Source organism: Prionailurus viverrinus, chromosome E2 (assembly GCF_022837055.1).
Source record: "Prionailurus viverrinus isolate Anna chromosome E2, UM_Priviv_1.0, whole genome shotgun sequence".
NCBI classification, from domain to species: Eukaryota; Metazoa; Chordata; class Mammalia; order Carnivora; family Felidae; genus Prionailurus; species Prionailurus viverrinus.
This window is the reverse complement of record NC_062575.1, coordinates 2563711-2575842: the sequence shown is the minus strand read 5'-3', so window position 1 is coordinate 2575842 and position 12132 is coordinate 2563711. Positions and strand designations below refer to the sequence as shown.

Genomic DNA, 12132 nt, shown 5'->3' with positions numbered 1-12132 from the left:
TCTTTCTCCTAGTAGTCTCGTAATACGTTTGTCACTTTTTTGTAGTTGTCCCATGGTCTTTGGATATTCTGTTCTCTTTTTTTCAGTCTTTATTTACTGTGCTTTCCAAGTTTTAAGGGTTCTTTTTTTTTTTTTTAAGTTTATTTTTATTTAGAGAGCAAGAAAGCACGTGAGCATGAGCAAGGTAGGGGCAGAGAGGGAGAGGGAGGATCCCAAGCAGGCTCCACACCATCAGTGTAGAGCCTGACACAGGGCTCAGACTCACAAACTGTGAGATCATAACATGAGCCAAAATGAAGGGTCAGATGTTGAACTGACTGAGCCACCCAGGAGCCCCTGATTTTTAAGAATTCTAATTTACCAATAGAATAAATCCTTTAACTCTCAGAATCTTTCTTCAGCTGTGTCGAATTCTGTCCAAGTCATTCTTTATTTCTGTTACAGTGTTTTTGATCTCAAACATTTTGTTTTGGTTCTGAGAATTTCCATCTCTCTGCTTACATTGCCCATCTGTTCTAATACGCTGTATACTTTATCATTAGAGTCCTTAACATGTTAATCAATTTTAAATTTCTGGTCTGAGAATTAATAGCATCCCTGCCATATCAGTCTGATTTTGATGCTTGCTCTTTCTCTTCAAATTGTGTTATTTGCCTTTTGGTATGCCTTGTAATTTTTTTTTACTTGCCAGAGGTTATGTACCAGGTAAAAGGAACTATTGTAAACAGCCCTTTAGTGATGTGTGATGGGTGAGGTGTGTCTTTTAGGGAGCCTTTGCCTCTGGAATGTGAATGTCTTCAGTTTCTCAGTGCCCCCCCACCAAAACCCTATCCCTTTAGGAGGGACAGGATGGCTAGAGGCCGCTGAAATTGGAGGCAGCCGTTTGAATTCTCCCCTGTCTTATGGATCCAAGAAGAGTTGTTGGTTTTAACATCTGTTTAGCTTTTTACTTGTTAGGATGAAGCTGTGCTTTCCAAGCTTCTTACATGAAGAACCGCAAACCAGAATTCCAGTGTTTTGTTTGTTTGTTTTTTTAAGATTGGATTTTAAGAATACATTTTAAAAATTTACAATTTCATTGGGATGTAATGTACATATTGTAAAATTCACTTAAGTGTATAATTCAGTGGTTTTTAATAAAGTTGACAACTTGTGTAGCCATCACCATAATCTAGTTTTAGAATATTTTTATCACCCTAATAAAATTCTTCATGTCCATTTACAATTAAACCCTAGTCCCACCTCCAGCCCCAGGCAACTACTAATTTACCTTCTGTTTGTAGTTTACCTTCTGCCTTTTTTGGACCTTTCATGTAATAAAAGTACATTCATCTAATGAATAACCTATGGAGTTTAATATGGTATGTGGTATGAATTTATCCTACAAATAAAACTTTGATTTATTAATTTCAAATCACAAGCTTTCCTGATTTTTAATTACTAAATATTTCTATAAAGCCTTTTGGCATGTTAAAATTACAGTAAGATACTACACAGTTTTTCTTCTGGTTATCATCATTGTTATTATGTTTGATGATGATTGATATTGTAATTATCATTGATAATAACTGCACAGAAACTTCATTTTTCAGCATAGGAAAACAAATACTGAATTTCTTGGTGTCTTTCAGACTCAAGGTCTAAATATGAGACCAAGAAGTTACCCACATCTCTGTGCAACAAATCTGGGCAAAGCAGCTATCAGAAACCAGTTTCTGCATCACAAAAAGTTGCCATAGGAAAGAAAGGCTGCAAGAAAAGTTCAGTCCTAGTAAAACCCAAGAAAGTGCATTCAGGAAAGAAATCTTTAAAATGTAATGACTGTGGGAAAACCTTTGGTCAAAGTTTATCTCTTAAACTTCATCAGAAATCTCATACTAGAGAGAAGCCTTATGAATGCAGTAATTGTAGAAAAGCTTTCAGACAGATCTCATCCCTCATTCTTCATCAGAAAATTCACAATGGAAGGAAAAGCCATGAATGTGGTAAGTGTGGAGAAAACTTCATTCAAAGAACATCTCTTATTCTACATGGGAAAGTTCATAATGGAAAAGAAACCTTTGACTGTGGGAAGGCCTTGAGTCAGTACCCAACTCTCACTGTGGGCCAGAAAATTCACTTTGTTGAGAATATCCACCAGTGTGGAAAGTGTGGGAAAGACTTCATTCGAAAGTCATCCCTTTTACTTCATAAGAAGATTCACAGCAAAAAGAAATTACATAAATGCAATAAATGCGGGAGAGGCTTCAAAAACAAATCAGCCCTTGTTATACATAAAAGAATTCACACTGGAGAGAAAACCTATGAAAGTGAGAAGACCTTAAGTCAGAGTCCACTGCAGAAAAGTCACCATTTAGAGAATCCTTATAAATGCAGAGAATGTGGAAAATCCTTTAATAGGATTTCATCCATTTTGCTTCATCAGAGAATTCACACATCAAAGAAACCCTACAAATGTGATAAATGTGACAAGGTCTTCAAGCGCCTTTCAACCCTTATTCTACATCTAAGAATTCATAATGGAGAGAAACTGTACAGATGCAGTAAATGTGAAAAGGTCTGTAATCGGCATTCATCCCTTATTCAACATCAGAAAGTTCATACAAGGAAAAAGAAACTGTTTGAATGTAAGGAATGTGGGAAGATGTTTTCTGGAACTGCCAACCTTAAAATACATCAGAACATTCATTCTGAAGAGAAGCCTTTCAAATGCAATAAATGTAGTAAAGTTTTTGGTCGTCAGTCATTTCTTATTGAACATCAGAGAATTCATACTGGAGAAAAGCCCTATCAGTGTGAGGAATGTGGAAAAGCCTTCAGTCATCGAATATCTCTTACTCGGCATAAGAGAATTCATACTGAAGATAGACCCTATGAATGTGATCAGTGTGGGAAAGCCTTCAGTCAGAGTGCACACCTTGCTCAACATGAAAGAATTCACACTGGAGAAAAACCATATACGTGCAAAACATGTGGGAAGGCCTTTAGTCAACGCACATCCCTTATTCTACATGAAAGAAGTCATACTGGAGAGAAACCCTATGAATGTAATGAATGTGGGAAGGCATTTAGTAGTGGCTCAGATCTTATTCGGCATCAGAGAAGTCATTCTTCAGAGAAACCATATGAATGTAGTAAATGTGGGAAGGCATATAGTCGGAGTTCATCTCTGATTCGACATCAGAATACACATTCTGAGGAAAAAGCCTAAGTTTGTTTTAAATATGTGAAAGCATAGAATGAGGCTATAAAAGTAGCAGAGACCAAGGCATGGGAAAAATGCCTTTGTCTATAACCTAAATTTTGTAAAAATGGGACCATCGTGGTGTTGTGTCCCACTTTGAAAGCCAAAGAGCAAAAGTCATTAGGGTGACTTTGACCAGACAATTTGTAATCAACCAAGGCAGTGATGTTACCATAGGTCTTAATTTCAAAGCAGCAAGTTCAGATGACTGGATCATTTTTAATGAAGACCACTCTTCATTCCATAAGACACTGATATTTTATTTGCAGTGTAATTTAGAAAGCTGTTTCATTAGTCACATACAACAAAGTGGAACCACAAAGCCCATATTTATAGATGGGGCTTTGAGCCTTATTTAAGGTCACATGAAGAAAGAGTTTTAAGTTTGTCCCTTAGAACTAGACTATCATGTATAAGAGATTTCCTGGGCAAACGAGGGTACTACTTTCAGCTGACAGAAAATTGTGGGTGAGAAAAAAGTAGAGTGAATCTTCAAGTGGATAAAGGTAACACTCATAATGTGTGTGAATCAGTAGAGTTACTATCATACTGTCTCCATGAATATGAAGATACATAATCTTCATGGTATGAAAAATCTTAACAAGCCTGAGACAGGCTAATGGGAAAAAAGAAGCCAGGATATACTGAAGAATGGGAACTTAAGAGCAGGGAGAAATTATTTGTTACTGTTTTATTTGAAAAGAAATTTGTTTATATTTATATGAATAAACAGTGGTATTTTCATGTAAGAACAGTGGTGTGCAATAAGTGACTGGTGGAGAATGAGATGCCATTCCCTAAATGTGTCCTCTCAGAATTTATATGTCAAACCCCTAACCTCTAAAGATAGGGACCTTTGGGAGATAATTAGGGATAGATGAGTTTATGAGGGTACATCATGATAGTATTAGTGTCTTTAAAAGAAAGGATGCCAGAGAGCTTGCTCTCTAAGCCATGAGAAGATACTACAAGAAGGTGGCTGTCTGCAAGCCAGGAAGCTAGCTCTCCCTACCATCCAACCATGTGGCACCCTGATCTCCAGAACTGAAGAATAAGTTTCTTTTGTTTAAGTCACCCAGGATATGGTATTTTGTTATGGCAGCCCAAGCTGACTAATACATGGGAGGAAACTCTGGATTTATGTACCAGTCTCTTTTCCTGTCAGCTAATCACCATATGTAACAGCTTTCAGTCCCTGTTTCCCGCTTGTACAAAGTCTGTAAGAAATAAAATCAGAGTTCTTTTTGTTATTGGGTTATATACGGTTGGAGTATTCTGCAAAAACCATTTTTGTAAACACCCATATCTTGCTAAGATAACTGCGAAATGTATAACCATGAGAGTTACGCCATTCTAACTTTGACCACAACTGAGAAAATAACATCCAGATTTGTGAAGGGTAAGCATGCATATAGGATAATAGAACAGTTAACTTTTCATTTACGCTTGTCATAGTACTGTAAAAGCATAAAATATCTCCAACACTTGAAGCAAATGGGTAAGCAAATTAACAGAATGCTCATGGAGAGGCAGGTCTATTCTTCCTCCCCTTCCACACCCCTGGCTTTGTTAATTTCTTTGCCAACCTGCCATAGAGATTGGTTCCAAATCAATGGTCACAAACCTACTATATATAATATAAACTAATAAGACATTGTACTTGCCTGCAGACGTTTAGAGTTTTCTAGGGAATACATAATATTAAAATGTGGAAACATATATAAAAGACACAGATAATAACCAAGAAGAAGATGGTGAACTCCATTGTGAGTGGAGGACATGGGAACAGGGATTACTTGGAGACAGTGACCATATTAAAGGAAGAACAGGACTCAGGCTGACTAGGCACTTAAGAGTTGGAAGGCTATTGAAGGCAAAGAGAGAAAGTACACATGCACAAGATAGTGGCAGAAGGTTGTAGAGTATTAGAGGAGTGGCAAATTCCAGTATTCAGTATAGTGACTGGTACATTGAAGTGGTAAGTACTAGTGAGATCTTGAGTGAATAAGTGAATGAAAATGTTTCAGTATAACTGGATTTTCTGAGCCATAGTTGTCAGGGAACACTTAAATCTGAAGGTGACTCAGACATTGAGATAAACCCTTGGGAAAATAGGCTAAGGAATCACTAGTGATGTTTGAAGACTCTGGTGAACTCAGGGTAACCACAGCAGCAACCAAACTTAAACCTAGTCCAGTTCTTGTCTGTATTAATGAATTCTTCCCTCCCCCCACCCCATCCACGGCTTAACAGAAGGAATGACGTGACCATTTCCAGAAATCTATTTACCTGTTTTGGTTCTACACACGATTCCTAGCTTTTGGGGTCGGGGAGGGGGGGAGAATTACAAAGCATGCAAAACAACAATAATCTACACTTTCCATCCCCACCAAGTGACAAAGCACTCCAGAACTACTCAAAGTGACAGCTGTTGGGCTGACAAAATTTTAAACAACTATAATATGTTCAAGGCTGTAACCAAAAAGATGCACAGCAGCCAAACTACATGGGTCATTTGAGCAGAGGTGGAACTATATGAATCATGGAAATAATAGAAATGAACACAGATGAACACGTTTTCAACAGGTTCATCAGTATACTTAAGTATACTTGACACAGCCAAGGAAACAATAAGTGAACCTTGAAGGTAGGTTTTTAATCCAAATATATTTCTTAAATTATAGCAAATGCAAATGGTCTAAACACACCAGTTAAGAGATGGCAAAACAACTGAATTGAAAAGCAGGACCCAGCATATGCTAGCAGAAACTTTAAACATACAGGCATACATAATTAAAAGTGGGGGAAAAGATAGAACACGCAAACACTGATGAAAGAAAGTTGGAATCACGATATTAGTGTCAGATGAAGCAGACGTTAGAACAACAAATGTAATCAGGGATAAAGAGACATAAAAAGGATCAATTTCCAGGTAAACATAACAGTCCTAATTGTACATGTATCAAACTACAGAGGTAGAAATTACACAAATGAAAAAAGAACAGAAAGGGTAAATGGATCAATCCACTATTACTGGAGATTTCACCATTGTCTCTCTGCTATTAATAGAACAAGTAGTATATAGAGCCCCTGAACAACAAAATTGACCAAGTTAACTAGTTGACATTTATAAAACATAAGAGAATACATTCAAGTACACACGAAGCATTTTACCAAAACCATAAAACAAATCTTAAGTTTTAAACAACTGGTTGTATAAATTGTATTCCCTGACTATAGCAGAACTAAACTAGCAACAACAGTAAGATACCTGAAAATATTTGGAAGGCTTAAACTACAAATTCCTTTTTTTTTTTTAACGTTTATTCATTTTCCTTATAGAGACTGTGAGTGGGGGAGGGGCAGAGAGAAAGGGAGACACAGAATCTGAAGCAGGCTCCAGGCTCTGAGCTGTCAGCACAGAGCCCGATGCGGGGCTTGAACTCACAGAGGGTGAGATCACGGTCTGAACTGAAGTTGGATGCTTAACCACTGAGCCACCCAGGCGCCCCTCCTTTTTTTTTTTTTTAAAGACCTGTTCAGATTATTCTTGAGAAAACTTTTGATCATTCCAAGAAAATTTCCCATTTCATCTAAGTTCTCAAATCATTTCCATGAAGTCCACAACATTCTCGTAACCATTTCATAACTGTAGAATTTGTGGTGATGTCACCTCTGCTATTCCAGATATTGGTAACTTGTGTATTTTCTTTTTTTAGTAGTCAGTCTGAAGATTTATTAGTTTTATTGACCTGTTTTTGCTTCCTATTTCATTGATTTCTTTTTATTATTTACATTCTAATGCTAATGTGGAAATTTGTTAAGGTGGAAATTGTGTTAATTTGTTAATTGTGTTAATTTGAAGTCACTGGGAGCTTTTGAAATTTTATAACTTAGTGTAGTGTATTCCCTTCTAAGCACTGTGTTAGCTGCATCCCACACATTTTGACATGGTGTGTTCTAAGTTTCACTCAATTTTAAATACTTCCTTGTTTTCCTTTTTGATTTCTCTTTAGACTCATGGATTACTGTTTAGGTCCAGCTACTTGGAGATTTTTCAAGTATCTTTGTGTTACTGATTTCTAATTTAATCCTTTCTAGTCAGAAAACGCATTTTATATTACTTGAGTTTTTTTAAGTTTATTGAGATATGTTTTAAAGCCTGGAATATGGTCTATTTTGGTAAATATTCTGGATGCAGTAAAATAATTTATATTCTATTCTTGGGTGAAAGGTTTTTAAAATGTCAGGTCAAGTTTGTTGGATAGTATAGTTCAGGTCTTCAGTATCCTTACATTTTCTGTAACATTTTCTACACATTATGACAGATGTGTGTCAGAATCTCTTATAATTTTGGATTTGTCCATTTCTCCTTGTAATTCTGTCAGTTCTTTTCCCAGGTAATTCAAGTGGTTTCCTCACATGCATGCTGTGATCAGCGTTCAGGTAAAAACCAGAGTTTTTACACAAAATATTCTAATGTCTAGGTGTTTTTTCCTCTAAGAGCTCTCAGGCACTTCATCCTGAGAACGCTAGCCACCTCAGTCAATCTCCCTGGCTCCCAGACCCATCTCAACTCAGGGAGACCATAGCCTGGAAACTCTCCATGCAGTTATTTGGGGGAAATCACAGTACTCACCTCATTTGTTTCCCATTTTTCAGGGATCTCTGTCTCATTGCCTGATGTCCAGTGTCTTGGATACCAAGGTTTCATATATTTTGTCCAGTTTTAAGTGTTTCAGATGAGATGATAAACTGTCCTCCTCCCCCCTCCCCCATAATTCCATCTTCACTGGAAGTTTATATCTCAAATTCACATTTAACAAGAACAGAATGACTATGGATGTAGGAATAAAAAAAACTGCAATTAACATTCTTGTGTACATGCTTTTGAAAACTTTCACCAGTATTTTTGGAGAAGTTCCTGGATCAAAAAGATAGGCAAATTCTAATAGATCTTTAACTTGCCCTTTCTATTCAAACTACCAACACTCTAGAATGAAGGATTTTTGGATGAATTTTTATGTACCTTTATTCAGTGCTGCCTACATCTTGCCCAGCAAGTTGGGATATACTGGCATAGTTTTTCAAAATTTCTTCTACCTACTTTTTCTCCATTATGCCAGTCTTATGAGAGGGCAGAGGGTGCCAGAGATCCTGGCATGTTCATTTAGTGTGGCCCTGTTGTTTCTGTATTAAACTTTTCATAGTGTGTGATGTGAGATGGTCTCGATTTATTTTTTCTTTTCTTTGAGAGCAAGTGTGACTGGGGGAGGGGCAGAGGGAGAGAAAAGTTCTTAAGCAGGCTCCACACCCAATGCAGAGCCCAATGTGGGCTTGCTCTCTCAACTGAGATCATGACCTGAGCTGAAATCAAGAGCTTAACTAGCTGAGCTACTCGGGCACCCCTCCCTTTACTTTTTCAATGGGGCTGGCTTTTTTCTTTTGTCATTTCATTCAATTTTGTTAGAAGGAAGTTCTGTTAAGTCTGAATCTTCTGTTCCATAGGGTCTCTGAAAGACTTTTAAATTTTTGAATAGAGGCCCCCGGGTGGCTCAGTTGAGCGGGTGGCTCAGTTGAGCGTCGGTTGAGCATCCGACTTCAGCTCAGGTCATGATCTCACGGTTGGTGAGTTCCTGCATCAGAGTCTGTGCTGACAGCCTGGAGCCTGTAGTCTGCTTTGGATTCTGTGTCTCCCTGTCTCTGCCCCTCCCCCGCTCATGCTGTCTCTCTCTTTCTCAAAAATAAACACTAAAAAAGATTTTTTTTTAATTTTTTTAATGAATAGAGCTCTTCCTGATCTAGCTATTTTTCCAAGGGCAGTGCTCCAGACTGGCAAGAAATTTGTTTTAGCCCGGTGATTCTCAAATGTTACTGTGTATTCAGATCACCTGGGGATTTTGTAGAGCTGCAGATTCTGAATCACTAGGTCTGGATTAGGGCCCAATATTCTGGAATTGTGAGAAATTATCAAGTGATGCTGCTGGTCTGTAGCCCACACTTCCAGTAGTAAGTATGTAGCCTTTCTTTACCTTACAGTCCTGCATATCATTGGCAATTTCTCTCCCCTCTGACATATGATAGGTTATAAAAACCCAAGTGTTTCCTCCTTAAACCCTTCAGCTACTCACCCCTCCACTCTGCAACTGTAAACCATTTAGGGAGGCTTCTAAAGTGAGACTTTTTGAAGTAATACTGTGGTTCTAATCAAGACACTTTTCTTTTGCCCTTCCAGATAGGACATTGCTTTGGAAGAATTTTATACTCTTTGATATTACAGCATCAGTTTCCTCTCAGGATTCTTACCACATTTAGCCACATTTCCTTATGGATTTTGAGGCTCAGGATTGTAGATATTTCTTCACTTCATCAAAGATGGAGCTCCCATTTATTTTTCTTGTTGATTTAATTTGGTTTCAGAAAGGAGAAATGGAGAGACACATCTTGGCTCCACCTCTTTATATTCAGGAGTTAGTAAATACATTTAAAGTCTCCAATATGTATGATTTTGCCTCCTTAAGGGTATGTACCACTCGACCACTCACAGACACAGTGGAAGGGTGGGGGGTGGGGAGGCGGAAATGAAGTTTCTTTACTTGAAGGCAACCCTCTTTGTAGATCAGGTCTGCTGTCCTTTATGTAAACAGCTTTACTTGCTGTTGGTTGCCTCTGACACCTGTGAAGGAAGCCTTCTTTGGAAGGATTTAAAAGGAACTCGCCTGAAGTCTGGCATGAATGGTCCAGGAGATGAGGCTCAACTACTAGTCACCCAAGCCCTGGTCTCTTGATGTTGAGGTTGTCCTGTCTAGCATGCAGCCATTTTAAGATTACTGGCAAGATAGCTAAATTATAAGCTTACAGTGTACCAAGTCCAGTCCACCCATGGAAATTTAACTTAACCCTTGCTACAGGGTCTAAGGCAGCACCACCTCATCAAACACACTCTGCAGCAAATATTGGAATATTCGCACACTTAGTGAATCGATCAATGTCCTTGTCAGGCCAAATTTTCTCTTTATGGGAAGTGACTCTCAACCTCCCTCCACCTTGTCCCCATTCCATGGGAATTTTGTGAACTGGTCAATCCAGTGATCCAGTCCCACTACCAGAGGCATGTGCACTTGACCCAGACTGGCCAGAGTATCCCATACCATGGACCTAGTGAGCGGTCCAGAGAACCAAATTCTATTTTAGAACAAATTCTATTTTTCTTCTCTGATTGACATGGAGACTAAGAGAAAGATCATTTTCCTTTTGAGATTAAAAGCTGGCAGGACCTTTTAAGTCTAATATCAAGAGGCCATTTTATTTCCCCCACCAAGAGAGAGCCTGCCAGAGAATGAAACAACTAATCTCTGATAGTCTGAGTGATCGCCTAAAGCTGCACCATATACACACTATACCTTTCAATTTCAGGTCCTAAAAATTCCTTTTTCCAAGCTAATTGGAATTAGGTTTCTGTCAGAATCCTAATCCTAAATTGCTGCTTTTCCATTTATCAACTTTATAGACTCTTTAGTAATATTTCTTAGAAAAGAATTTAACTCATCCCACCATATTAGCTCCTCTGTTGTATTTTACCTGGAAATACAGGTAACCTGTTTCTTATTCTGTTGACTTTAATTAGATCTTCTGAATCTCCTCTATGAGAATATTGCCCCTCATCCTTCCTCAATCTCTCATTATTACCATCAACCTCCCACCATCCAATCTGTCAACTACATTTTACCTGTTACATTAAGTAGACAGTAAATAGTCCTATATACATGCAGAGACAAACTTAAGTGACTTGTCTATATATTGTAAAGTTGGAAATAAAACAGCACTCAATCATTATCATGGTGTAAATATTCTCTGAAGAGCTGGAGCCAAGCAGTGTGTGAAGATTACATTTCCTCCTCTATAGGTCTGATGTTATCCCAGTATGCACTTAGAGGAGTCTCTTCCTGGTATCAGTCAAATGGATTTTATTTTTTCATATCTGTTTTCCAAAATCATACCGCATTTCATGGGGACTTTATATTCAGACCTGATAACTGGTATGGTTTTTCAAAGCCAATAACTGCCTGTCTTCCTAAGAACAAACTTTTATTCTTCACCGTATTGTTATAATCTTCCAACTTTGTACCTACTTAATGTAACCTATTTCAATCTTCCTGAAGATTTTCTTCATTGAGTTCCTGGATTTGTAGCCTAGAGTGATTTGGTCTGATTGTTGTAGAACCATCATCCTAGTCATCCTCAGCACCGCTTTCCCAATCACATGTGTTTATTGAAGTTTTTCCTGCTGCCGCCTTCCTGTTTCATCCAAATTTTGCTAAAGCTAATCCTTTAGTACCCTAATAAAGGATAAATGAGAGTAAACTGAAGCAAACTACACATACAGAATATCAGTGTTTGGTCTCACGCTTTATTGTTGTTTGGGTATAGACTTCTAGGTTCAAAGTAATTTTACTTTGTAACTTGGAAGGTGCAGCACATTCTGTATTATCTAATATTGCTGACAGGGAGGAGGCTAATGGTATCTTGAATGTTCTTTTTAGAGACATTCACATTTTTTTAAAGCTTTTTGAAAAGGATGGTTTCATCTTCAGTATTCTGAAATTTCACAAGCATATTTCTGGATGTATTTTTTTCCCACTGTAATTGTTTTTGCCAGTTCAGCCCAACACTTGGTGAACTATTCCAAGCTGAACATTCATAACTTTCTTCAGTTTATAAAGGTTCTCAATCATTTGATATCCTTTCTCTGTAAACTTCTTTGGAACTCCTATTAATTGAATGTCCCTTTTTGTTTACAATTTATGAGCTTGGAAAGTTTCCTGAATTTTCTTTAAAAACTTCTGTTAGGTTTATTACAGCAATAACATTTTTTTCATTCTTAGGAG

The 12132-nt window shown here is 37.7% G+C and overlaps 1 protein-coding gene across 9 annotated transcripts in view; it reads left to right on the top strand.

Annotated features, from left to right (window-relative positions):
- The window catches only part of ZNF667 (zinc finger protein 667), an 80906-nt gene that overhangs the window by 57942 nt on the left and 10832 nt on the right, over positions 1-12132 (top strand). For 8 of the 9 annotated variants that reach the window (XM_047834464.1, XM_047834465.1, XM_047834468.1 and 5 more), the window contains one exon: positions 1632-4494. The exons of the other annotated variant lie outside the window; for it this stretch is intronic. In XM_047834464.1, coding sequence (XP_047690420.1) covers positions 1632-3211 — 1580 coding nt within the window. In that variant the 3' untranslated portion in view covers positions 3212-4494. Of the gene's footprint in view, positions 1-1631; positions 4495-12132 lie in introns of those variants that run through there. 9 annotated transcript variants of the gene reach the window in all.